Below are 27,131 nucleotides of genomic sequence, written 5' to 3' on the forward strand. Positions count from 1 at the left end.
CCAGGGATGCAGCCTACACCCTCGTCCTTCTCCTGTTTCCCCCACTCACCCCCCAAGAGCTGGGAGTCCTGCTTCCCACTATTGTGAGAATTAATCCTTTAGTGCTCCTTGCTGCTTTACCTTCCATGTAGCCAGTAAGCACTGAGCGACTGAAAGGTTGGATATGTGTTGGAAGGAATGAATAGCAATGGATCAAACTGCTCTAGTTCTTTCTCAAGTGCTGAAAATATAATGATTTGTTTTTCATTTGAAAAATAATTATGATACATCAGTTTATATGAAAGTGAGTCTGGGCTTTTTTTTTTTTTTCCTTCTTTCTCAGATCAATGGACAGATGAGGCGGGGGGGGAGGGGAAGGAGCAAATTCCTAACTTTGCACCTCAGCTAGAAATAAATACAGAGTTAGTCCTGCATGCTGCTCCTTGATTGCTGGCTGTGGATGTGCTCTTGTGTTGACTGAGGCTGTCCACAGTAAATGCATAGGTGGAATTTTTTAACACCAAAATTTATCTGGGAGGAAAAGGAAGTGACATTGCGTTGTTGTGGTTGGATAACTTTCTTCTGTGTGACAAACCCTGGAATGAGCAAATTTTGTAGTCTGTGGAGTAGGATGTGATTTTTTTCATTTGTTTGTTTGCTTTTTCTTGTTTCGACTGGGTGCAAGTGGCATGGAGGCTATTGAGTTAAAATGACTTCCTGAGATTTCTATATGCTAGAAGGGAATGAGTTGGGAAGCGGTCTTTGGAGCTTCTCTTGCTAAAACTTTCTTAGTGAGGCTGAATCACAGGGAAATATTACCACCCATCAACACAGTGGGATTGAGTTCTCTGGGAGTGAGTAGGTCAGGGTCATCTGTGCTCATGGGCAAGTAGGTATTTCAACAGTAGCAGCATGTGAATGCATTGGTCAAAATGTTGGGGTGTGCAGAAGAGAGCTGTGCTCAGTCTGGAAAGATGTGAGTCTTTGAAATGTTGTAGTAGCACAGTAAGGCTCCATGTACCCTCTTTTAAGGAGGTCTGGAATTAATGGGATTGTTTTATACCCAAATATTTTATACTCATTTTATTTAAAAGTTTGAAGGAGACTAATACATAGAAACTAAAACATGAAGACTATGTAACTATGACAGTTGGCAGGGGTGGCATGCACCTTATAAGAGGAGACTCTAAGCCAGTGTTGGTTTTCACAGTGGAGGTGCCTAGGATGAATTTATTCCTGGAAAGAAAGCAGTGATCCTTGTTCCCAGCACTGAACATTCTGTGTCATCTTGCACTTTTGGTAGTTTTCTCTGTTTTTACCTGTGAAATGCTAGATTTTTAAAAATTGAATTTATTTTGTTGCTGTTAAGTTGCTTTTAATGTTCTTGCAGTGAAATCAAATCCTGTAGAGGAAGGCAGCTCTTTGAGAGTGGCCTAGCCAGCGTGGCTTTCCTTAAAATAGAGTTTTTCTTAGTTCCTCTCTTTTGCGACTTTTGAGCACCTTCTTTGGACAGAAATGTCAGACAGGATGAGACATTTCCTTCACTGCTGAAAAAAAAAGTAATTGGTAATGTTGCAATTCAGGATTCTTGCCTGTATGAAGTGCCCGGTGCAGGTGTCGTCGCTGCTATCTGTGGGACTCAGCCTTTGGAGAGGTTAGAGCAAGCTTTCCATCCTCTTCTGCTTCGAGGGATCTGTGAATCGTTAAGCTGGTTCTTGTTGTCTTACAAATATTAAGCCTCATGGGAGATTTAGGTATTTGTCTCTATTTTGTGCGTATTGAAAAAGAGCAGAGAATAGTCAAGTGGGTTGCCTGAAGTCACCCAGTCTGACGGAGCTGGGAATAGGTTTCCTGGCTTCCGGTACTGTACTTTAAACCACAAGATTAGTCTTTTTTGCAAAGGATAATCTGTATGTTCAAAGAAGGCTTTATAAAGCTCCCATTAACCCTGGTGCCATACCTAGTGAGGAATCTAATTTATATTCTGGCAAATGAAAGCAGTTTCAAAGACCTCAGTGCTGCAGGTCACTGTCAGACCTTCAAGGTCCGTTGCCACCAGTTTAATTTTTCTCCTGCTTGGATTCACCTCTGTCATTCCTGAGAAAGGAGGAGAAAAACTGTACTCCTGAGGAAAGATTTCCAGAGACATCCAGTTGCGGATAACTGAGAACAAGGTCCACATGTGGTTTGTTGTTTTTTTTTTTTTCTCGCTCTGCTTAGTTAATGTACAGAATCGCTAATGTTCCCGTTCCTTCCATGAAAGAGAGACCTTCTGGCAAAGCTCTTTTCTATGGCACTTTATCACTTAGTCAAAATCTGAAGATCTCAATTCCAGTAGCCAATGACTGGAAATGTCCTTTCAAACTAAAATGTTGAACTTTAGAGTTTAACCCTGAGCCTTCAAGCTACCTTATCTGAACAACAGAGAAATTTTTTTTTCCAGTTTTCTTCTGTTATCAAGGTAGAACACAGCGTCTGAATGTTAGAGAAGTAGCAGTACATTAACCTCAGCCTTGCTTTTACTCAATGATTGCAAGTGTTTTACAGGGTTGGCTAAAGATTATCTAACTTTGGTGGGGGAAGGAGGAGAGAGAGATGGACAGAGATTTAACTCTCATCACTGAATGCCTGAAGTGAGAATAAAAGCCAGGGCTTTCCTGATCCCATGCTCTACTAATAACACTTTTACAAGCTGGTTATATAATTATCTGTTACCGTATTTTTTTTTTCTCCACTTCAGGCAGATCAGCTATTTCATCCAACCAAAGCATTTTGTGTGGCTCTTTGGATAATCTATTGTCATCACTTCTGCATTGAATTGCAGAAACAAAGCTGGCTATTGCAGTTTACAAGACGTAACAGACCTTTGTTTCATTTTTTCAAATGTAATGAAACAAGCCTGTTTTTTTTTTTTTTCTTTTTTCCTTATTCTGGATGGGAGGAAGGAATTTAGGAGAAAAAGGTACTCCAAATAATGTCTGTAGAATAAGTGTTACAGCAATAGACCTGGTTTCCTCTGTGTCTGGGCAACAGTTTACTGTCAGTCTCTCGAATTACAATGCTGTTTATAATATATGTTTTAGGAGTGTAGTTAGCATTAACATGTATGAACACAATAATAATAATTAACATTCATAATAATTTGCTGTTTCTGGCAGATATAACTATTATTGCATAAATAGCCAAGTGTTTATAGCAATCTGCAAATTTATTGGCTATAAAGACGAGATTAAATTAGGCTAGAGAAGAGTTCCTGTATGGCGTATGTGTTGAAGAAGATATTCATCCTGTGCTCTGGAAGGAGAGCTACAAACACTCCATCACCTTTTTTATGGAGCAGCATTGCCAGATGTAGAGTGAAACACAGAGCGCACAAAGGGCTCTCTATCATTTCCCTTGGCAAACACAAGTGAGCTGAGCTCTTTCCAGACACAGGTGGAGGTGGTAGGTCATGGCCACCTCTGGCCAAGGGGCCTTGGTCAGGACAGTTGCGCTGGTGCCACGTGTGTGAATGTTGAGTTACTCGCAATATGTCACAAGAAGCAGCTCCTGAGATTTTATGCTTTTTCTTGACAGCCTAAAAACCCTGGGACTGCCAGCTTTTTGCTTTGTTTTTCTGAGCAGACCCTTCTTCCCTCTGCCTTTCCGTAGCTACAGGAAGGGGAACGGGAATTCCAGCGGGGCTCCCAGCTTGCCTCCCGGCTGCTCTGAGCCCCGCGAGCAGCCATCTCGGTCACCAGGCAACCCTGTTGGGTCTTGTTTGGGTTTTTACTGGCATCCTGTGGAAGATGATGGCTCAGTGGAGCAGGGCAGGTCTGTGTCTTCAACAGGACAGCCAAGGAAGCGTGCGATTCCCACATACATCTCTCATTAGGGTGGCAGCATCTGTGTTTCTTACACTAATAAAAAAATAGTATAAAAGCCATTAATTTTTGTATTGAAGTATATCTGGACTGTATAAGCTTGGAATGAGCTCAGAGAGTCTGACAGATAAGCAAGGTGTGCTTTTGGCTATCCAGAGCAGTGCAGACAGTTATCTAAGAGTGTGAGAGAGACCTATTAGTTATGGTTCCACAAACTGTTATGCCACGGAATAGATGTGTGTTTTTAAAACTTAGGCTTAGTCTCAAGACCAAGTATATTGCAAACAGGCAGTTCACACATCTGATTAGCTGGCTGGCTGCATCATCAGGGTTGATACCGGTAGGCAGCTATTTCATACTTTTGCTAATTCTTCCTTGCTCAATTAACAGAAAAAAAATGCTGGAACTTGGATTTCAGTGTAGCGCTGCGGTGGAATTCACCCGCCATTCATCTTGGCCACGTGTGGTGGTAGAAACTGTGGGGTACCTGTGTGTGGCTGCAGTCTCTCTCAGCGGCTTTTCTTTTGTCTGACCCGGAGTGAGGAGGAAGAGTTTTTAATGTCGATAGCACTTTAAGGACGATTTCCCTGCTGAGCGGCCAGCCAGGGTTGGTTTGTGGTGGGTACACTGTGGGCTGCGCTCCACGCGGCATCTGAAGGGGAGGCAGAAGAATGGCTGGCTGTGGAGATCAGATTAAAGGGAAAAAGCAAGGCTCTACAGCCTTTTTTTATCTTAATACATTTTACCATTTGATCCTGCTTTTTCAGGCAAGGGTGAGCAGGGACTTTTCTTCCTCCATTCAAAAGCCAGGTCATCCTTTTTGTCTGACGGGCAGAAGGAATGTAAGGGAATCACCTTGGCCCTTAAGGGGTGATCTGGGCTTTCTGTTTATTTCGATGCCCATGAAGATAGTTTTTTCATGGCTTGCTTATCAACTGGCAGCTGATAACATCCTGGAGTGGGAGGAGCGATGTAAACGCTGGAACACCACTCATTGCTGTTACAGGAGAAGTTTCATGGCGTGAGTGCAAACCAGCTGCACAGCTTGCGTGCCATGTTGCGTCAGAAGGGAGTAAATCTCCCAAGAGTTTTGGCCAGTGCATGAGCTAGAAAAGTGGAGGTTGGCTTAGATGGGCCAGTTTGGATATATGGAAAGCAGCAAAAATCCCCTTTAAAAAAATTATTTCTCAGTGAGTCTTGAAATCTTTGCAGAAACTTTAGCCAAGCAATCCATTCCAGATTTTGGCACTCATCCTGTCCCTTCCCTGTGCTCATGCTGAGCAGATGAGCGCAATGGCCAGACCTAAAATGAAGAGCATCTACAGTCTGATCTCATCCTCCCTTGCTGCCTTTGGATGGAGAGGGGGAGGAGCTTTGAAATCGGATTATTACTTCGAGCCTCTTGGCTTTGGAGCTACAGACTGTTCCCCACGTTGCCAATGGGCTTAAAAGCTTAGCAGAACTCCCACTAAGGTACCCAGGAAGCCTCTTACCACAGGAGATGGTGACATGGCAGGATCAGCTGTTCTTTATTTATCGTGCAGCCGAATCGTCTAGGGAGGGACCATGGCTAACCCGGTAATGTTGTTTCCAGAAACAACATCAAGACCAGGTAGAGCCGTGCTGATGCTGTTCTCTGCTGATGTTGATTGTGGTCACTCAAGGTGCTACATAAAACAGTTGCTAAAATTTTTAGTCTTTAGCTGCTGGTAGTACTTAGCCCATAAATGGGAATGCTAAATCCAGCATTTGTCGAGAAGGGGAGTTTGGAGTTGGTTTGGTTTGGTTTTACCAGCAAGGTCCCTGCATGGGACCATAAGAGCTTGAAAATATATAATCTATATGGTATTATGGGTTAGCTTCAGAATGGTCCTGGTCTCTAGCTGTCTGCTCACAACTTTCCTAAGCTTATTTTCCCAGCAAAAAAAAAAAACCTCAAAGCCTAAACCAGCACAATCTACAAATACTTTAACAATCTAAATACAATCTGAATAGTCCATACTGGCACAGCTACTGGGAGAGATCCTTTCTAGGTGATAATAAATGATACCTTTTAGAGGGCCAGGCAAACAGGATGCAATTGAAGCAGACGGTGTTTCCTCTCATATTGTTGTGTTTGGAGGTTATTTTCAGCTAAAGGAGTTGAACTTGTGGCTTGGGCAACAGTGGTCAGCCACTTTGTGGGGGTGCTTTCGTTTGGGTTTTTTTAAGGGCAGGACCCCAGTACTTTTCCCGTAAAGGCACGGACCCCTGATTAGAAATTTAAGCAGACTGGTGTTAAGCTTGCTTTTCTTAATTGCCCTTTGCAGGCCTCTTGGAAGTCTTCCACAGGATCTGCAAGAGGTCTGCAAACCACAGGCTGGAGACCCTCGGTTCTGCTGAGCCTGAAATTTCTGTCTCTCTCCCATGTAAATCCGGCTTGGTGCCCAGTGCGATGCTTGCCTCTCAGCCAGCGTAACTGGCTTATGGTAAATGGTGTAGATTATCTGCTCTGAAGGAAGAAGGGATTATTTTGAAAGGGAGAAATGATCCTTTGGAGGGAAATAGCACAATTACCAAATGCTTTGGCTGCTAATAAAACTGCTGAAAAAGAAAGATGATGGCAGTGGCATCAAGTTTCAGGCCTTATGGGTTCTCTGAGTGAAGCATGCCCCTGGTAAGGATGCTGGGGCTTATCTTAGTTTCTCCATCTGTAAAATTGCTCTACCTGTGGGTGTGTGCCTCCCCTTCCTTCACAGGTACTGCAAGACTTTACTGAATGTTCTTTAAATGCTTCAGTGCTCTAGGATGAAAGTTGCTCTAGAAGCATAAAGTACTAATGTCTAACTATTAAACAGAAACTAATCACTTGTTACTTCAGAGCTTCAGATGTACTCTGTCCATCTGAAAAGGTACTTCGCAGGGGGAAGAAAGGGAATGAGCAGCAGTTTTGCATCTTTTAGGTGCTGACAGTGCGTAAACTAAATAATGAATGTAGTTTTTTTCCCAAGTCACTTGCACTGCAGGCAAGATGAGATAGAAGGAGAGGAAGCTTTCTTAACTCCAGTACACTGCTACAGGGCATGAGGGAAACTGGATTGATCAGTCTGAAATCTCTTTTCAGTACAGTTTAGCCACCCAGCGTGAGCTGCTCATATTTGTTTGTATTACACAGCAGTGAAAAAATCCAGCTGGAGAGCAAGCAGCAGCATGCTGTGCAAGCAGGGGAGGGTCCCTGTCCCAAAGGAGAGATCAGGCAGCAGGTTGACATGGATGAAGAAAAAGAAGCCACAGCTCTTCTAGTGAGTGGGGTAGGTGGTAAATACATAGCACAGTGGTCTCAGATTTTTAAATCCTGATAGAGAAGCTAAAGGAGGACAAAACCGGAGCATGCCTGCAAACCAAGCCTAGAAAATTCTAGTCTGACCAAAAATATCCATTGGCATTGGAAAAAGTTTGCATTTTCAAACCATTGCAGAATTCAACCTTTGTGTATCCCCTTTCATAGCTGAAGGGAGCTGCTAGAGGAGAGGATGGCTGACATTACCCGTCACGCTGCTGGCACTGTGGGAGAGCATGTGGGATTTATTCTTTGCAAACAACCGTAATGTGGAGGCAATATGACAAATTCTCTTTGGCTTTCTGTTTATAACTATCTCCCTCATACAAAGCTGTCACCTCACACCTCTGCTTAGCCCTGGAGTAACATTATGCCCCTATTTACAACGTGCTTGAAATAGCCTTCAAAGGCTTCTCACAGAAAGTTGAGAGAGGTAGAAATCTCAGAAGGCACTGACAGACGTTAAGGGGGGACCTGAAGAAATGGGAAAGGGAATACTCTTGCTGCTCTTACTTTTTCCCCCTCCCCAGATGATAGTCCCCTTCTAACAGGGTAGCTTTTCTCCTCCTTCAGGAGTTTGCTCTTCATCCCTTGCCCTCGCATGCACCAGACTGGTGGCTCAGAGAAGAGCCAGGACCACTGCAGTGCCATGTGTCACTAAACCTCTTCACCTTGCATCCCCAATGCTACTGTAGAAGGCCAGCTTGGCTCCCTCTGAGCTCGTGGTCCCCAAGGGCCAAGGTGAAGATGATGATGTTTGCTTGAGGAGAGCTGCTGGCTTAGTTCCTGCAGTGGAAAGGCAGAGTGGAGAAGTCGGGGACCCTTTTGGCTCGGGAAACTGTAAAGCCCTGGAGCATCATAGAGAGAGAGGGCAGTGTTGCAGGCTCCTGTATGACTGTGGGGAAGTTGAGAGAGGCACATCCAGCTGCAGTCTTGGTGTCTTCAACTAGCTGCTTAAAATTAAGATAGTGTGGCTGGGAGACTCCATCAGGATCAGGAGCTATAACTTTTCTGACTTATGGCAGCCATCTAAACCCACTCCTGTTTGCACTTCTGGGGTATTGTGCCCCTAGGAATACCCCTAACTCCCTGCAATGCCCTCTTGGCTTGTCATGCAGAGCGGGTTACTCTCAGTGGGTTTTGTATTTTGAAAACTATTTCCATATGAAGGCAGCAATCACAAGCAGGGAGAGCATGCCACTGGGCTGCAGAAAGCACTCTGGCTGCTGGGTGAGGACATCGTTTTTCAGGTGTGCTGAGTAGGTCCGAGGGGCTGAGCTCGCTGACAGACCAGCAAGCTGAGTTGTGGGGGTTGGCAGAGCGACTGGCTCATGGTGTAGCTGGATCCTGGCACCTCAGCTCTGGGACTGTTTTCCCCTACTCATTGCATTGGCCTTCTGCTGCTACTTCAGGTGAATCGGATGGATGTACTCCGTGGCCGAACGGAGAGTGCCACACTTTCATATCTGGGATGTGTTGGGGGGAGCAGTGGTCCCTGCTCAAGTCCCTGCATCCTTCTTGCAGCCAGAGGATGGCTGGCTGGCTCTTCAGTGAGGAGGACAGCAGGAGCTCCTAGCCAGAGATGTGAAGCATGCACACCGGCCTCAGGCAACACAGGGATAAACAGTGCTTGCTGGTAGCATTTCAGACCTGCATTTGACTTCCCGTCTTCCTGCCCAGTCCCAGTAACTGTACTCTTTTGCATGAATTTGGCAGATCGTTGCCCAGGTACCTGGTCCATTAATTATCTGTGAGGGGAAAAGAATGTCCTGACTCAATTTAGTGACAGCGTTGAAATTTTAGCACATGGGTTGGGGCTGGCTCAGCACAGCCCACTGGTAGCTTTCAGTGATCTCCTAAAGCCTCTGCAAAAGCCTGTTGAGTCACTTGGGAGCATTGCAGTGGAAAGCTGATAACAGCAGCGGTATGGAAATAGAGCTGAGGGGATTGGGGTTTTTAAACTGATGGCTAACTTGGACAAGGCTTAGCTGTGCTTAAACTGGTTATGTCCCTCAGATGCGGTTATAGATGATTCAGCTCCAGCACAGAGGAGGCCTTTGAACTGCAGTGCTGTACCTCAGCACCCAGCCTGCTTACGCCAGGCTCTCGCAAGTGCCAGGCTTCCCAGCAGCTGTGGAGCCTGTCTTCTGACAGAAGGGCCCCAAAGTTTGTGATGCCACCCTCCGAGCAGATAACTGTACCCTCCAGAGTGCCTGGCGTGGGGCGGGCAGAACTGGGGCAAACCTGCCTGGCGTGGGACAGGCAGGCCTTCCCTCCCAGCCCACCCCTGCCTGTTATTTTCCCAGGGAGCAAGGAGGGACGGGTTGGTGCCCTTTCGCCCTCCCTGGCTACCCCTGCTTCGGGCCAGCGCTCCTCGCCGGGCGAGGTGGTCACCCTTGCTCCCAGCAGCGGCCGCCTCTTCCCGACAGCCCTTGCCTGACTCAGGGGGGATTTAGTCCCAGAGCTGAGGGGGAGGGAAAGACGTTAAACAGGCTTTTCCCTAATGAGGTGTGACGCCAGCTGGAGAGGGGGAGAATCCTGCTTTTCTCCTGTCTGTTGCTCTCTCCAGCTAGAGGAGGAGGAGGAGATGTGTCGTCCCCCCCTCCCCTTCGTCTGCTGATTTGCTGCCTCTTCTGTTTCCTTTCTGTGCCGTCCCCAAAGCGTTTTGGCAAGGTTCAGATTTCTGTGCTCACAGCTCAGTGCTCAAAGAAAAAAGGGGAAAAACAAAAGGGTTGGAGGCATGGGGGGGGATGGTGGCGGGGAGGAAGCCTGGCCGCTTGCCCTGGCCGGACCGGAGAAGCACAGGGATGAGCACCGCGGGCAGGGTTTGCCCTGAGGACCAGGGGGTTCTTGGTGGCATCTTTCTCCTGGGAGTCCCTGGCGTCGCTTCAGCCACCTCTTTACAGATGCGCCGCTCGAGCGCTGTGCCGCTCGAGCGCTGTGCCGCCTTGCTGGCTGTCCATTGTTGGAGGGGAGGGCTGGAAAAACAGGGTTTGTTCCTTCTCCTGCAAAATCTGGGCTGAAGCGTTAGGTGAAAACCTAAGGGGATCCCAAGTCTTCGTTTGTGGTCCTGAGGTGTTAAGATTTGCATTGCATCCTCCTGGTCCCCAGCCTTCCCACAGCGTGCTGGGCATGTGGGAAAAGTCCAGGATTTAGTGTTTTGGGGCAGAAAGCTGGAGAATCCAGTGGGAAAGAAAATGGTGATACTCAATTAAACAGGGCCAACTGGAAATTAAAGCACCTCACATTGCTCTTACCCTTTTGCAAGCTGTGACAGAAAAAAAAATGATGAAATCTTTACAGGACAATGTCAATATCTTTTTCCAAGACAAATAATGACGTGAATACTCAGACTGTGCCTTTACCACAACCTACTGGCACTGAGTGTGACTGTCAGTTGGGACTAGAGGACTGGAGTGGGCTACAGGCAGCACCCACAGCACTGGGGAGCACAGTGCAAATGCCTTTCTACTGAGGTGCTGACAACCTCGCCCCTGCTAACGATGGACCTTCCTTAGCCCCATGTGTGTGCTGGTTCATCCTGATTTGTGCCACAGCCCCTTAACCCAGCATGGCACCGTGACTCTGCACCCAGCCCTGCGTGGGTCTGCGTGCCCAGTGTCCCTGTTAGCCAGCAGCTGCGAGATCCATCCATGGCCAGGTTGGGTCCCCAAATCAACATTGCACCCATCACGAAGGACTGCAAGGAGCACCCATCTGGAAGAGAGGAGGGGAAACTCCCCAGCCAGGTGTTTTGGGGAAGACCGGTAGGTCCCTGCCCAGGAGACAGCCCCTTGCTCAGTGCCCAAGGAATGTCCCCCAGCTCCCAGGGTGACCCACCAGCTCCAAAAATGTAAAGGTCACTCCTGAGCCTATGAAACAATGGCTGGAGATAGGGGCTATCTGAGCCAGTTGTGGCCACTGTTTAAGGAGTGTTTGTCAAACAGCGGATTGAAAAGGCTCACGGGAAGGAATTTAAATATTCCTTCATACAAAAGGCTGTCGCATCCTAGCAGAGGCAGGCTGCTGACTGACAGCTTTAGTGCACAAGTGTATGTGGATGAGGGAGAGGCTGAATAGGGGGGAACATCCTGGAGGCTTACTTTCCCCCTGCCCTTTATTCTGGGTCCTAACACATCATTTTTCACAAACTGGAAGTTTATTGTGGTAACACACCTGGGATGTTTTGGCATATTTGTTGTCCCCAACTCCAAGTATAACTTGTTAGAAGGAAGGTGCCCACTAAAGTAATTTACAAGTAAAATAATTCAACACCTCCAAAATACTAACTGTTTAAGAAATGAATTCACTTGCGAATTGCTATTTATGTAGTGTGATTACTATTTATGCAACAGTAATATCACTCTCTCCAAGGGATGGCAAGCAACAACTGCAGTTTTTGTATTAACTTGTCATTAAGCAGGGTAGTTGACTAGAGGCCAGAACACAGACCCTTGGGACTTTTCCTAGCTCTGCAGCAGGGACACTATGTCAGGCTGTGGCTGCCCGCCACCCTTTTCTTGCCTCGCACTTCAATATATAATAGATGCGTTTAATACATTTTTCACAGGGCAGGTGTCAGGCTCCCACTTGTGAAGCACTTTGGATATTGCACATGAGGTAAATAAGAGTGGTGTTGATAATGAAAACATGCCATTAACACATTTCCAATAAAAAACTACAAGCAGCATTTAATCTGCAATCTATTATCAATAATTTTATTACCGCAGTTACTGCGGTCTAATAAAAAAGCACTTTCTCTTCTTTATTGGGTAAGGGCCAAAACGTTTATCCTTTATTCTCTGGCCATTAACCTTTATTCTGTAGCCATTAGCTTAGCCATTTGTGTAACAGACTGTTGAGTAACATTCAAGTAGGAATTTGTATTCAATTCATTATTTACTCTGAAACTCAAAAAGAATAGCTGCTTATGCCTATGTTGTTTATCCATATGAAGTCTTGTTAAGTGCTGTATGCTGCTGATGGTAATTTACAGGAACTGGATTTTTCTTACTGTGAATGATTTTCTGGCATATAAATAAAACTGTAGTTAACCTAGTAATATTTTGAAAACAAAGCTTGAAATTACAGGCTGAAAACCTGGTATTTCTCACAACATGTGCAAAATTCGTAATAACTACATTTTGGAAGTTTGTCAGTTTTATGGATCAGTTCCTGCATCACACTTTTACGTGAACTCCATCATGCTGAAATAAGCCATGATACTCTCCATCCCTCCATCAACGGTTGAAGTTTTGGGTCGTAAGGTCTGGCATCCCTCCATCCTTTCTTTCTCTTATTGAAAGGAATAAAAAACAAAACTGAAGAGAAATAAGTTAAATAATGAAAATGCCTGCTTTTCTTTGAGGCATTTGCTTGCTAGCTTTCAGCCATTTCTGGCTATCCATCTGAAACTGCTACTTCTCTGTGTTAAGTGGCTTTTAGGGCCATGCTTTCTGAGCACATCTTTTAAATGAACTCACTAGCCTTAGCGAGTGGAAAGCAAAGCAGGAGAATGAAACTGTTGATTCCTGCCCATCAGCTGAACATGGGAGAAATCACGAGTTTCTTATTAGGCTGTAGTATCTCAACCTCACTGAACCCTATTTTTCTGTTTCCAGACAAAAGCATTAGTCTGCTGGCTGGAGAGTGACATTCAGTAAAAGCCTTTCAAGGTCTTCCCATAAACTCTTGCAATGAAGAGGTAGTAGTAGCAGTATTTTTAATGATGGAGAAGGTCAGCTTACCCAGTGTATGCTCTGCTACTGTACACATACTTGAGGCTGCTTGGGTCTTTTTGGTCCTGATCAGCCAGCAGTAAATTTTAAGGAATTAGTTTGATGGTTGTTTTGGTTTTTTTTCTGTCTTTTCTGCTCATTAGGAACTGGAAGCTGCGCTTCACAGGGATGATGTGGAGTTTATCAGTGACCTGATTGCCTGCCTTCTTCAAGGTTGCTATCAGCGCAGAGACATCACGTGAGTAACCTCGCTCTGTAGCTTAAGCGCTTTGCAAGGGGAGCTAATTAACACAGTCGCAGGGATGTTTCACGGCTTTAGAGTGATGACATGGCAGTGATCGGCAGCCACCAGCAATCAGGCCAAATGCTTCACCAAGTGGAAGGGAATTCCAGCTCCTCTTGGGCTGAGCTGCAGGTTTTTAGTTTTACAGACTCATTGTTAAGCAAATATCTTTGTTCAGATCCCATGCAAATGTGTTTGATGTTCTGCTGTTACGCTTTGCACTTTATTTGGTCAAATTAGCGATATCACAATAAGTCTTTAAATCATCACATCTGTTTTCAACATTTTCTATGTATTACGTAGAATAAAACTTGCTACTCTGCAGCCACCTCACTTGTATGGCAGATCCCATTGCTTTACAGAGGAAAATTTGTAAATATTTTCTTGGAAGTAAGAAGAGTATTGGAATCAGTTCCGTTGCATGATGTTGGAAAGTGATTTGATGCATTCTCTTGATGTTTCAACATCCAGAGACTCTTTGTTAGCGTCCAACGAAGTAGCCTTCCAAAATGAGACATCTGTAGAACATCATTCTTTAGGGGATCACCACTCACGCCGTGAAATGTGCTCGCAGTCATAACAAAGGCTTGTTGCAGTGTTTTTTATTTGTTCTTCTGTGAATCACATTAATAGCAAAGCATAATTGTGGAGATAAAGACAGCTTGGCAACACTTGCTGTTGCTTAGAAGAGGTGTTAGGTGATTCTGCTCCCTAAGAATCCCCTCTTGTGCACAGGCTTAGGCAGGTACATAGGCATAACCATAGGTGCTTGGTTGAAAGATCTATTTCTAACTAACTGATTATGTTCAACAAAAGTTATGTAGTTTATTTTTTTATATGTATCTGCCTCTTAAGTAAGTTCTCTTGCACTGCAGGGTTGACATTCAGCGTAAGTGTGTGTCAGGACCCAAATCAGGCAGCTGCGCTGCATTTGCTGTCTCTGAATTAAACTGATGTGATGAGAAGCTTGTTTGTAAAGGGACTGCAGTCATGTATATCTCCTTCATCAAAATAGCCACAGAGCAATATAATCTTGCTTATAAACATGCATCAAGTTTATTTCTAAACATCAGAAAGTAGTGGTTTTAAGTTTTTTGCCCACCTTAACTAGCTTACCCCTGTAGAAGCGGTTGAGGATTTGTCTTTGATAAATTTGATAAATTCAACAGTCTGAGGTTCTCCTTAGCTCTCCAGGTCTAAGAGCATCCACTTAGAAGTTGCACTGTCTAATTGCCTCCCCTTTCTCAGCTGTTTTAACAAACAAAAGTTAGGGATGAATCACGGATACGTTGTTGTTGAGCATTGGCCAGTTGTCTGTCTGTTGGGAGAAGATTGCACATGTACACATGCATATACACACACACGCGCAGAGTTACATGACTCACCTGGCAACTCAACAGTGTGTAGTTACTCAGTGTTGCCTGTCGGTCCCAGTTTGTGCCTGTGTAAATACAGCTTTAGTTAACTCCGAGATGCAAAAGCTGCAAGGAAGTAGCATCATCGCAGAAGGAAGAGGCGGTAACCCAACAGTGGTTTTGTGCAGCCTAGTCAGGGTGCGTATGCAGCATAGGTAGGTACCAACATAGCTGTCACCGTCTGTCTGTCCATGTATAAGAGATGCCGTAGGAAATGTGGGAGTGTGAAGTCACAGTGAAGTTGTGAGAACTCACACCTCACCCAAACAGTTATGCTAGGGAAAGCATGAGGTGCCTGAAGGAGAAACCAGCTGCACCCTTTCTGCAGCACCTCCTGGGCAGGGGAATAACGAGAAAAGTCTCCTCTGTAGAGGAGACAGGGAAAAGATCACAGCAGGAGCAATGCAGTGGAAATGGCTGAAGGAATATATCAGGAAAACTGCCTGGAGCCACTGGGGTGTTAGGGAGGGTGTGCTCTGAAACTCTGCAGAGGAAGCAATGGGGGAGGCTACCTGGAAGCAGAGGGAAAAGTGCTGAATGCAGAGGGATGTCATGAAGGGGGAAGCATTAATATGTAGTCTAAATATGGAAATCTGTAGATAAATGAGAATAAAAGTAGTGGCTTGGGTATACTTCACAGAAACAAGCTTGCCCCACTGTTTGTTTTATGCTTGCAAAGCAGCCACGGAATAATTATCCAAAATGAATGTGTGCTTTTTAAGCCTAAAATTCTCCTTGTTCCTTACGTGTTTATTTCCAATGCCTTTGTTCCCTTTAACCTGAGTTCAAGAGGCATAGGCCTTGGCTGATGCACAACTTCCCTACTGTACCTAGTTTGTCCCCAGTTAATGGTCAGGAGTTGAGCCTCTAATTTATTTTTTTGACTGCTCATCAGACAAAGACATGCAAATGTAAGAGGCAGAATTTGTGTGGAGTTTAGATTTGGCTTTTTACAATAGGCCAGAACTCCATATTTTTCTGTTGCAGACAGATAGTAGGTATCTGTCTCATGTGGGAAAAATCTGTGGTTTCACAGACCGTCACAGTAGAGTTCCAGCAGCGATTTCTTCAGTCGTTTGTGTTCTGCATCCTCATGCTGAAGCTGCAAGCTGTTAATCTTTAGGCTGCAGGCTTTGCTCCCTGTTGCACCTCAGACAGAAGGTAGGAGCTAGTTCTCCTCCTTGTTCTTGGACTGCAGCACTGAGACTCCAGTGCAAGATGTTTCGTATAACTTCATATAAAACAGAGTTTACCTACCTCTCCGAGGTAGGTTTTGCAGTTTAATTAGTTTTGTATCGTGTCTTACCTCTTTGATGGACAAAATGTTATCTGTCTATGCTCTCTCACCGTCTGTCTGGGAGCAGCTTGTAGTTCTTGTGACATCTGTTTTGACGGCGTGCAGAACTTGTGGCAGAGCTGGGCTGCCTGGCTTTAATCATGCATCATAGAGGGGTATAAAACTGTCACATACCTTTGCTAATTATAATGTGCTCTCAAGTAATTTTGGCAGTGAAACCTAGCCGAGAGCCCTTCTAGTGCACAATTTAACATACTCTAGTTTGGTTTCCTTATTATTCTTTGGGGGGAAAAAAAAGCAAGCTTAATACTTATGTAGAGTTCCGTGATTCTTGGTTTTGAAGTAGAGTAACTTTGCGTTGGGTTTGATATTCTTTATGACAGACTTTTAAAAAAAAGAATTACGTACAAGAGGGAAACTGTTTTTCACCCTGCTTGATGGTTAAGGAGTATTGAATGTCAGGTAGCTTAAGGCTTTCTTTGAGTTATGAGTATTTGTGTTTAACTACAGAGACTACTTAACTGGATGCCACGTGATCTTCTCCAAATTCTTATTTATCATAACCTATCGCAGCTGTTAGGAGCACTCTTCATTAACCTGGTTCTTGCTGTGTTAAGCACCGTAGAAGTACAGAACAAAAAAAGATGAGAGTCTGCGTTTCTAGCTTCTAGCATCTTTAGCAATGACCCCGTAGCTGTCAGTTGCCTGGCACCAGGTGGTTTGACCACTTGGCCAGGAGAGTTTCCCTGTTTTCTCCTCTTTTTGCTCTTATCCAAAATACTTTTGTGCCATGATCTACGGCTTTTGTTGTTTTATAAATACCCTTTGTAGTATTCATGTACCATCCGTACAGTCTACTAACGATGCAATAACTGATATCCTTGAAGCTTTTTGTTTGATCTCTCAGCTTAGTTTTATCCTATAGGTACGATTTGGTTTGATGCCAGTGAGTTTAGTTTGCCCATACGTTTTTAGTAGCTCTAGCTTTTGTTCACAAGCCTATGTTTTCTTTTAATTGATTCAAAATGCAAATGCCTGGAAAGTGGGGAGTGGGGAGGGAGAAAACTCTTAATAGAATTTGGGGTTTATAAAAAATACATAAATAAAAATTAAGCGGTTTGAAAAAATACTGGTGGCTTGCTTCACATTCTCTTTGATATAAATTGGGCAGCTGCATAGTCCCTAGGGGCTGCCACTTTAATTCCAGCAGGAAATGTGGCTTGATGACTTGTATCAAGACAGGAAGATCAGAGCTTCAGCTAAAGGCAGTGGCCTCAGCAGGAGCCTTCTGCAGCTGTTTTTAAGTAAGAAGTGATGGTGTGACATGGATGTGTACACTCAACTAAAATAATCCAGAAAAGCTCCTGCTGTTCAGCATTTCTTTGGGTGAAACTCATTCTTCACTCCTGTTATTGCATTTTTGCTATTTTTCTAATGTGATGGCATAAAAGTTTCAATAATTTTATCATATTTCTCATTGGGAGGCATTTTGTGCACTACTATTGTTTCTTGAAGAATATTTTAATTGTTTTTTCTTATAACGTTGTATTTTTTAGTTTTTCAACATGGACAAAGGTGCCAGAAAGTGAGGATGAACAAAAACAATATCTCTGCTGTTGCCTATACCCTGTGAAATTTTTGTTTGTTTGTTTTATACCCCAGGAGATAGGTCCATCACTCCAGCTGAAAACTATCTAATTGACTTCTGTGGCAGCACAGGCGGCATTTGCTTCCTTAGGAACCTCAATTATTTTTTTTCATGTTATTTCTCCCCTTAATGCATTGGAATTTTTTCTTCCCAAGTGGATCATCTGTTTTGCCCCTATATTAAGCTCTTTCTGGATCTGTAAACTAAGCTTGGAGTCTTTGGCTTGTAGTTTGTGTCTGGTTTTTTTCTAATATGGGTAATAAGAGTATATTCCTTAACTCCTCTTCCTTCCCTGGCAGTGGTCTTAATTATTTCTTTCATATCCTTAGTGGTGGCATTGAGAAATATTCCTGGTACGGCATCTGAAGAGCTATATTCCCTACTTGTTGAACTGCCAATCAAGAAGACTGCCTCTGTTCTGCTTATTTTCTAATGCTTGTCTTGTAATCGCACATTTGAGCTTTCATCAGAAAGAGACAAGGGATAATCGGAAATCTTCTAACCTCTCAGGGCAGAATGCCCATTTCTGAGGATTGTGTTTAATAGCTCTAAGTATTTAGCTTCTTCCTTCTGCTTTGTCACTTTTGCCCATCCTTGTCCTTTATTTTGTGTGGACTGTGTCTTTACGTGCTACTTTGGGGGTTACCCCAGGTCTCAAGTTCTGGTAAAAGTGACCTCAATAAAATGCTTAACATCTTGAAATTGCCCTTCTGCATGTGACTATGTGAGCCATGTCCTTTAAGAAGTGCTGTATGTTTGTCTGGTCTAGAGGATAAAGTGGCAGGTCAACTGGGATAGCTGGCAAACCAGTGCTACGTTTTCAGTTTCATGGATACTGTGGTGAACCCCAGCGTGGGAGTAGCTAAACCAAAGTACTAAGACTATCTGAATTAATTCAACACTTCAGTCCATGCCGTAACATCTGGGGCAGTCAGCCTAAGCTCAGTCTCAGCAGGCCTGAGGGCCACCACCTTTCAGAAAGAGTTTTAACAGACGACTCTTGCAGTTCTGCCAGCGACCTTGATTATCACAACTGTTTAAATGGCCCAGCCACAAAGCACCTTACTAACTCAGAATCATATTCATGAACGCCAAGTGAATATCAACAAGATCAGCATTATTTACAGTCTGACTTTTAACAAGTGCTGCCTTGCATACATCATGGAGATTGGTGGATGGCCTCTGAATCTACCCAGTATCATCGGCACAGAAGATACCATGAGGGGGCAAGGGAGATAAAGTGGCTACGTTGCTCATCTTGAATCTAATATTAATATTTATTATAATAATAGCCAAGCCAGGCAAGCTGAGCCTTTTAAAGGGTAAAAAGTGAAAATGAGGCACCTGGCAAGTGTTGGAAAAAGAAGGATGAGATTACAATAACACAGTCATTCAGACATTAATGAGAAGCACAGTGGAATAAAATTATAGAGTTCAAGTATAAATAAAGCTAAGTAAATGTCTTTGATTCTCAGATGGATAAAATAAATCTTTAAAGAAGAATTTGAAGAAAAGTTGGTAGGATGTTCTGGAAGTACTATTCCATAGGTGTGGTGGAGAATAAGGAATGAAAATGGTGGAAGAAGAAGAGAGCAGGAAAGCTGTGCTGTTATTGTCAGGGCAGATGGATGAGGGAGTAATAGATTGGATAGCTGGGGAGAGGGAGTTATGCAAAACATTGATAGGGAGAAATAGGTGGCTAAACTCAAAAGGATGAATAGAGAACAATCAGTGAAGGGTCTTGGAGACTGTAATGATGACATCATGCTGCTGTCAGAGTTTGAAATATGAAATGGACAGCTGTGTTTTTAAGTTATTGATGTTGCAAACCAAGTACTCCAGAGAACAGGAAGAAAGCAATGATGAAGAAAGAAATTCAGAAGGCAAGTGAAAACATCTTCTCCATAGAAGGAAGAAGACAGAGTGTTGAAGAGAGAAGGAGAGCATGTGGAAGTTCTCTCCACGTGAAACCTTTGCTCTCACTTTTGAGGCTTGCATTTCAAGATAGTGATGCTCCAAACCACCAGTGTGAGATTTTTGCTCCAGCATGGTTGGTTTTGTAGGACGCCTCCCAGCACCTCAGCCAGGTTCAGAAACTGATCTTTAGTCTAAGGATGAATATTGGAGAAGTTCTGAAATTATCTTCTTTGACCCTTTTAGCCCAGTGAGCTTGATGAACAGGTGGGGCAGCTGCTGGCCAGCTACTAAGCCACTACATTAATTTGGGGTGTCATGTCAGTCTCTGTTTTGTCACCTATACTTTTAATTTTTCTCTCATTTTACCTTCCACCCTTCCTCAGTCTCTTTCTGGCTCAGCCAGTGTAGTGGTTTAAGCTTTAGAGGGAAGACCTGTTCTGAAACAAATCCCAAAAAGGGACTTCTTTAGGACCTATTTATTTATCTGTAAAAGCTTGGTTTTATCCATTGTCTCCAGAAACTTGTAATATGTGGGGCTGGTTCTAAGTAACGAATTTGCTAAGCTTGTTTGCTTGAAGGCAACCCCATGCTAGGTGCTTTTGCCTCAGAAGGGACTCTCTTCTCCCACATTAAGTATATTTTTCTATGAGCAGCAAAGAACATAAGGGCTTGTTGCAGATCCATTTGTGCCATAAAACATGAATGTGTCCTATTTTCCCATCATTATCAAGACAATAACTCTAGCTTCTTCCCCACAGTGCTCATCATCACTGTAATACCCTAAGGTCCTCTCTACAGCCCCTAAACAATCAGAAGAGCTCATGGCGCAGCAATACTGTCGTGTTTCCTTATGGCTGTGAATTGGGAGCATGCTTTCTGTTGATGGGCACTAGGAATGAACAATACAGCATTAAGTTGGCTTCACTTGTTCTTCAAGGATCCAGGAATGAATAGCAAGTAATGATTCTCTTCCAGTCTGAATGTGGGGCACACTGGGCCTCCTTCCTACTTGCTTTTTCAGAATATAGGAGATGTATTTGAGTCTTGCATAAGTTAATTGGCTCCAACTCCCAAGGGCTGACCTGCTTCTCTTCAGAAAGAGCATCGCAGTCAAATAAAGTAACAGAAAGAAAGAAACATGTGAGTGAAAATTGGCAAGCATGGATTGAAGCCTAGTTAGATGCAGGTGAAAGTAATTGATGGGAGAAGTGAAATGCCATTGCAGATCGACCAAAGCCCTTGCTGTCTTACCAGGTCAGTTCACAAGGTGAAAGTTTGGCTCTAGGTACATTCCTTTATTCTGGACCATCCAGAAGGCTGTATTCATCCCTACTGAGATACAGGCTCCCATGGGCTGATCTTCATTTCGTCACATCCGCAGTAGCTTGTTCGGTATATCCTGTGTGGCTGGTTGTCAAGGTCACATAGAATAGGATCCAAAACAAGGAGGGGAAAAACTCCTTTCCTTAAGAGTCAAAGTGTGCACATGGAGGCAGTGTGTGGCAAGAACAGAGAGTGCACCAGCGGTTCTCATACTTCGTTGTGTCTATGTGGCCATTGAGATCCCTCCCTTAAGGATTGCATGTCTTTTCCTGATCAGATCAGTATGCGCTGGCTATACGCCCAGCGCATGCATGAACCAAAGTTGCCCTTAGCAGAACCTTTCAAAGCAGTAGCTGCCAGCCTGTGTCTTACCAGGCCTCTTACTCCACACCAGTGTTACCCGAATCCCCCTCCACTGAATTGACTTCCCCCAAGGTACTTGTTTCCCTCTTGAGCACCCAGATCCTTCTCTCTCCCTTTTTATTATATCTTCTAACCTGTAGCTGGTTCTTGGGTTAGTTAATAAATAGTTCTAACAGTGGTTCTTTTTTTTTTTTCCTTTTTTGATCGTTCAAGAGATTGTGTTTTGTTATTGAAAACTGAAGGTACTTGACACAGAAGCAATGCAGAAGCCCCCAGGCTTCAGACACTGTCTTGGCTGTGGGATCATTATGCCTATGTCTGATAAGCGTTGGGGAAGAGCTGGGCAGAGGAGAATGCAGCACTCTGAATTCCTGAAGGCTGCTGGGAGGCATCCGTCCATGTGAGGACTGGAGGAGCAGCTCTCACCTACTGATCAGGGCCTTTCAGGATCATAATTTCACCCAACTAGGGACCCTCCTGCCTTTGTCTGATTTCCTTTACAAGGCTGACAAAAATCTGGCCTCCTATCTGTGGAAAGGGAAAGATACCTCCTTTTGTTAACATGTGCTCAGAAATGTCCAGGTCAGATGGTTTTGTTTTGAGGCCCAGGAATTGCTCCTTGAGCCCGAAAACTGGCTTTGGGAATGGCTGAATCTCAGATTTATTACCTCAGGAGCTTGTGCTCTGTGGAAAACCTAGGTTCTTTGCTTTTTTGTTGTATCCAAAAAGTGACATAATTTACTGATATCATTAAATCTCTCTGTCATCAAGCCTGCTGCCTGCTGACATGCTTGTAAAGTCTCCAGTTTGGCATCAGTATTGCTTAATCTTCTCTTGGTGATCTTACATTTCACCAGGAGACCAGCTGTGCCCTGCGGATTAGTGCATTTTTCCTTCAGCTTGCTCTGCTACTCTGCACCTCTGTCTTGTGTACCAGTATCACCAACCTCACTACTGATCATCGTGACATCTCATCACCATTATCTTCCTGTCCTTTGGTACCAATCTACACTCCGGTGCCTTCAGTACACGGTGTCGACTCTGAGACTCAGAACCTCTCTTCTGCCTCCTGCCATTCTGCCTTTGCCAGTAGTGTCTTTCACTCACTTTCTGATTTTGAGCCTGACAGAAAACTGCACTTCAGGGGCTCTGGAGATTCTTGCCACTTGATATGAGCATACTGTCAGGGAAAAATTAATGTTCCCAATCTAGATGTAGTGATAGATCTCATTGGATAGGGAAACCTTGGGCTCTGACTCTCCTCAGCTCTCTGACCTTGTTCACTAGCATGCCAGGGAATTCATTGCTTAATGAAAGCCATTTTCCTTGGCCCTTACCCAGCTACAATCAGCGTCATCACACGGCAAGAGGTGACATACACTTAGATATCTCCCTTGTATCCTCCTGCAGTATCACATGCCATCTTGACACCAAACTTTCTTCAGGCATGGTAGACATTTTCAATTGTATCATTGATTTGTCACAGGCGCTTAAGGTGAGAGAACTTCTTTCCTTGGTCCTTTCCACCTTGGACATAATGTGTGATGGCACGAGCACTGGTACCACCGTGCTCTAGTACCACCTCCACCTCCTTTTCTGGGTAAAACTTCAGTAACTGTTATTATTGCCTCTTTCTTGGGCTCCCTCAACTCAACAGATTGATTCCTCAAGGCAAGAAAAGAGTGGTTGACACTGCTAGGGACATGCATCTTGTCTCTTCTATTACTGATGGACAGTCCAGTGCAACTCCGATAAAGAAGCAAAAGCCACTTATTGCTTGACGAGCACTCAAGTCTTCTTCCCATTCAGACAGGCAGGGTATCTGACAGACCATCTCACCAGGAGTTTTCTGGAGGTTCCTATGTATTTCCAAATGCACAGTATTTTACAATACCCACCGTATCTCAAGGAACTGAGGTCGCTATTTTTAGGCAAGAAGAGAAAAAGTAGCTGCAGTGTCATCTGCTTTCCACCATGCTGGAGCTGTGGCGCATGTTTGAGCACAATGGTAGGTAGGAAAATGCATGTTAGTGGCTGATTACAGAACTGGTTTCCTCTTGGTGTTTAAACCTTCCCTTGCTGCTCTCGTGACACTGAAGTCAACTGATTTGTTATTGTGCCCTTTAATGGTTTCAAGATAGTATCTTAAAGGTGAAATTGAATAAACGATGAAGTACAGAGTTATCTGTGGGGTTAGTATGTTGGCAAAGCTGGGCAAGTGTGTTTAAACACACTTTTGGTGTGAACGTGGTCGTCCTGTTTACCAATGCCCATGGAAAACAGCATAATCACAATTAATTTATTTATGCAGTTACAATTAAGGAAAAAGACAATTTTAAAAACTGACTCAAATAATCTTTTCTTTGTATTTATTCAAGGTAAATATTCCTTTCTGTTCATCTATTGCTACTTTAATTCATGTTTTCACAACTATATATAGCAATACTGTTTGCTCACCACAGTGATGTTTCAGGACCTTTTAGCAGAATTCTTTTTCCCCCTTTTTAATCCAGTTATCCGACTCATTGATTTGTCATTATCAGTTTTCAGTCAAATTGCAGCTTCAGTAGTGGGGGAAGGGGCTCCTGCTTCTCTGTCCGTACCGCTGCCCCAAAAGCCTCCATGCATTGAGAGCCCAAATCTTCACTTCACAGAGACTGTGCGGAGACTCACCAAGTTTGAAGGAAGGGTTGAGCTAGCATTGAAAAACAAACAGGTAGTCATCATGTTTTAAGTTTTATTTTAATCCCGTTAATATTCTTTGAATCTGAGCAGTGCACGTATCCTCCCGCTCATCACTTTTGCCCCCAGGACTTTCTCTTCCTTTGGGTACCATACACCTTCAGCTGCTTTTTGGGATGTTTCTAGCTGCTCTGGTTTTATTGCTGCTTGTATTTTTATGTCTTCTTTTCCCTAATCAAACAACAAAAGCACAAAAGCAGCCCTTGCTCCTATCTAAAAATCAAATGCAGGCCCCCACACCCAGTGTGCATCTAGTTAAACATATGCGTCTTCCTTATCCTCCAAGTGCTGTATAATCCAGCAGGCTTGACAAATCCAACCCCTCTTTCTTCCAATGCTTCACGTCTTCACACTGCTTGCTTTCTCTGGCTTCACTTGGCCAAATAAGCTGCCGGTCTCTTGAGATGGGGAGATGGATGCTGGGCATCTGGTCTCTTCCTGGTATTGTGGTGGGGAGGGAGATGGGGGGCAACAGAGAAGCAGATAAGGGCTGTGAGGAGCAGCTTGTCGTAGGGGAAAGAAGGGCCATCAGTGCCTTCAGATTGTATTTTCTTCACCAAAAATCACTTTCACCTTCTTGCACAGAAGGAGAAGCAACAACATGCTTTTTTGTTGCCTCCCTGTACCTTGAGGTGTTAGAGGTGGGATGACAACATGAAACACTTGTGGCCCCTCCTGCTGGTTCTGGGGACAGCAACAAAAATAGAGCAGTCCTGGCTCACAGAAGGGTGCTTGGAGCTCCTGCAAGCAGGGAGACAGAAAATGACAGGACAGTTCAAAGTAACAGGTATGTGTGATTTCTTCTGCCGGTGCTGCCTTTCTCTCACACAGCCCAATTAACAGGGGTCACAGAGCACTGATTAGCTGCCTTGGCGTTTTGTGAACATAAAGCAGTGAAAAATCCAGGGTGAATGGGGGAGAGAAGATCAAATAGACACTTATCTCAGCACTCCTGCCTGTCCCTGGCATTTGCCAGCCTAAGGGAAGAGCCTTTTCAGAAGAGGCCAATGCGGGACAGTATCTGCACCGGTATCTCTGCTACTTTTCTGCATTTTCTCAGCAAAATAACAAACAAGTCACCCCCAGAGGCTATGTCATGCATAGGGTGGTTGCTAGATAAAAGCCAAATCACAGAAGTGTGGACCATAGGCAGCTGGGGAAGATCAGAGCATGCCCTTTTGCCACGCTGGTGTGTGATGAGTTCAATTCCTACAGCTGGCGTCTCCTTTTCGAGGGGTGGACTTGCTGCCTCCTCCTGTCCCTCGTGTGGAGGAAAAGGGGTGGAAGGCAGCACATGTTGGCTCACAGCACGTAAAAGGGCATCTCCATCTAATTCAAGAGTTGGTGAGCATGATCTAGTAGTGCTAAAGAGCCCGAGCTAGAAACTTCCTTGGTTGCTCATTTTTTCTGCCATGGCTGGGGGAAGAAGTCTGAACGAGCAGACCTGACACCTTCCTGGAAGGGTGGGCAGCTCTGGTGGCCTCGTGGATTCCCCATCTTCCTTTATGCTCCCTTTTTTGGGGGCTAGCAAAGCAACACTCCCACTTCAGCTGTCATACCCAGGTTAAGTGGCTGCACTTGCTTCTGTCAAGCCAGCACATGCTCCTGTGGTGTGATCCCTTATTAGATTAGACAGCCCACATCAGCTCTCCATTCTCTCTACCTCCCTGGAGACACTGCCTCGCTCCATAGCTGTTCCTATTCTGCTTCTCTGTGGGATACAGCAGATCTGCCAGCTCCCCTTCCAGCTTCCCCAGTTTTTATCGTATGGAAAAGATTGCTTGAGGTAAGATGGAGGAAGACAAGGAGCGGGAGTGGAGTATTCTTAGCTGCTGACAGCCTTGGTTTTTCTTAGCTGGCTTTTTCCCTCTCCTAAACATGAACACTTCAGGAATTCAATTGGGAAGGCAGTAGATACCCTAGCATTTAACTGTGTAAATTAGATTTCCTTAGCAAGATCGAGCAGCCCTTCTGCCGGAGAACCTCCTGTCCTAACTTTGTGTTATCATGTTGGAGGAAAGGTCCAGAACCCTGATATCTTTTCAAAGCATCTTTTCAGCATATTCTTGAGGGTGGTCTCAGTGCCACCTTTTGAGCTCTGGAAGCGAGTTATGGGGTAGACAACTGAGGGGCAGGGAACAGGAATTGCAAGACTGCTGAAGTTACTCTGCTGTCCTTTGCTTTTGGGGAGATTTGGGTGTATCTTTCATGGATATGTAAACCTCTAATCACTCGTATTTCAGACTGCTAAATCCAGGAGTTAGACTTTAGGTAAGAGCTACTGCTACTTAACATTTGCTAACCAGCTATTTTTTTTGTCCTTATGCTTTGAAACAAAACCATGGTTGTAATGTAGAACGTCTTCCCGTGTTCAGCAATTGTGAAAACAAAGGTCATTGTGTTTAGAGCTCAGTGCAATCCATCGACTTGATTCTTCAGATGTCTTTCTCCTCCCCTTCACGGCCAGTGCTTCTGATGGCCCCACAGGTAAACCACATAATTACCTGAGGTTTGGGCAATGTCTGCATTCAGAAAACTAGTTCTAGCTAGCAGTGAAGGACAAGAGGCAGGCCTGTACGTGCCTTGTGATGGTCTTGTACTCCAGCAATCTCTGCTGCCTTTTTGACTCTGGGAGGAGGAACTTCACTCTGGAGCTTTCAGTAGTCCAGTTTGAGTTTTGGGGTTATTTTTTTTTTGCCCATTTTGTGGTCTCATTCAGGGTCCGTTAATGTCAGCTGTCCTCCTTTTGTTCACAGTCACTTGTAGACCAGCTTGTTTTCTCCAGGCATGAATCGAAAAAGAGCACTGAAAAGCAGGGTGAGCCTGGGTGTTTGTTTCCTCCATCACAAGAACTCTGCCAGGGCTGGACCTTACTGAGGTCTGTCACCAGTTTGGTGTAGCCAGGAGTCACAGCTTCCCTCGAGGTTGTCCCTGGCTGGAATTCATGAAATCTGTCCTCACCAGTGGTGCGGGACAGTGGTGCAGCTAGTGGCACTGCTAGTTGAATTGGAAATGAAATGTGAATGTTAAAGCCTAAGGTCATGATTCCTGGATCTCCAGCTTCTCCATCATTTTGCTCTGCTCCAGTGAAGTGTTTTGAGGAGAGATCCTTCAAGGTGCTTGTGGCCCTTGAGCCTTTGCCAGTCTGATTGACCTGATGACAAGTTGGCCCATGGTGTGAGGAATGCGTGCTTTCTGTTGGCTTCCATGCCTTTTCAATGAGCTGTACACAGAGGGCTTGGAA

The 27,131-nt window shown here is 44.5% G+C and overlaps 1 protein-coding gene across 1 annotated transcript in view; it reads left to right on the forward strand.

Moving 5' to 3' along the window:
* Positions 1–27,131, forward strand: part of CECR2 (CECR2 histone acetyl-lysine reader) — a 96,202-nt gene that overhangs the window by 36,997 nt on the left and 32,074 nt on the right. Inside the window, exon 2 of the mRNA XM_086755717.1 lies at positions 13,043–13,137. Within this exon, the coding sequence (XP_086611843.1) occupies positions 13,043–13,137 (95 nt within the window). The remainder of the gene's footprint in view (positions 1–13,042; positions 13,138–27,131) is intronic.

Source organism: Chlamydotis macqueenii, chromosome 1 (genome assembly GCF_036417535.1).
Source record: "Chlamydotis macqueenii isolate bChlMac1 chromosome 1, bChlMac1.mat, whole genome shotgun sequence".
Classification (NCBI taxonomy): domain Eukaryota; kingdom Metazoa; phylum Chordata; class Aves; order Otidiformes; family Otididae; genus Chlamydotis; species Chlamydotis macqueenii.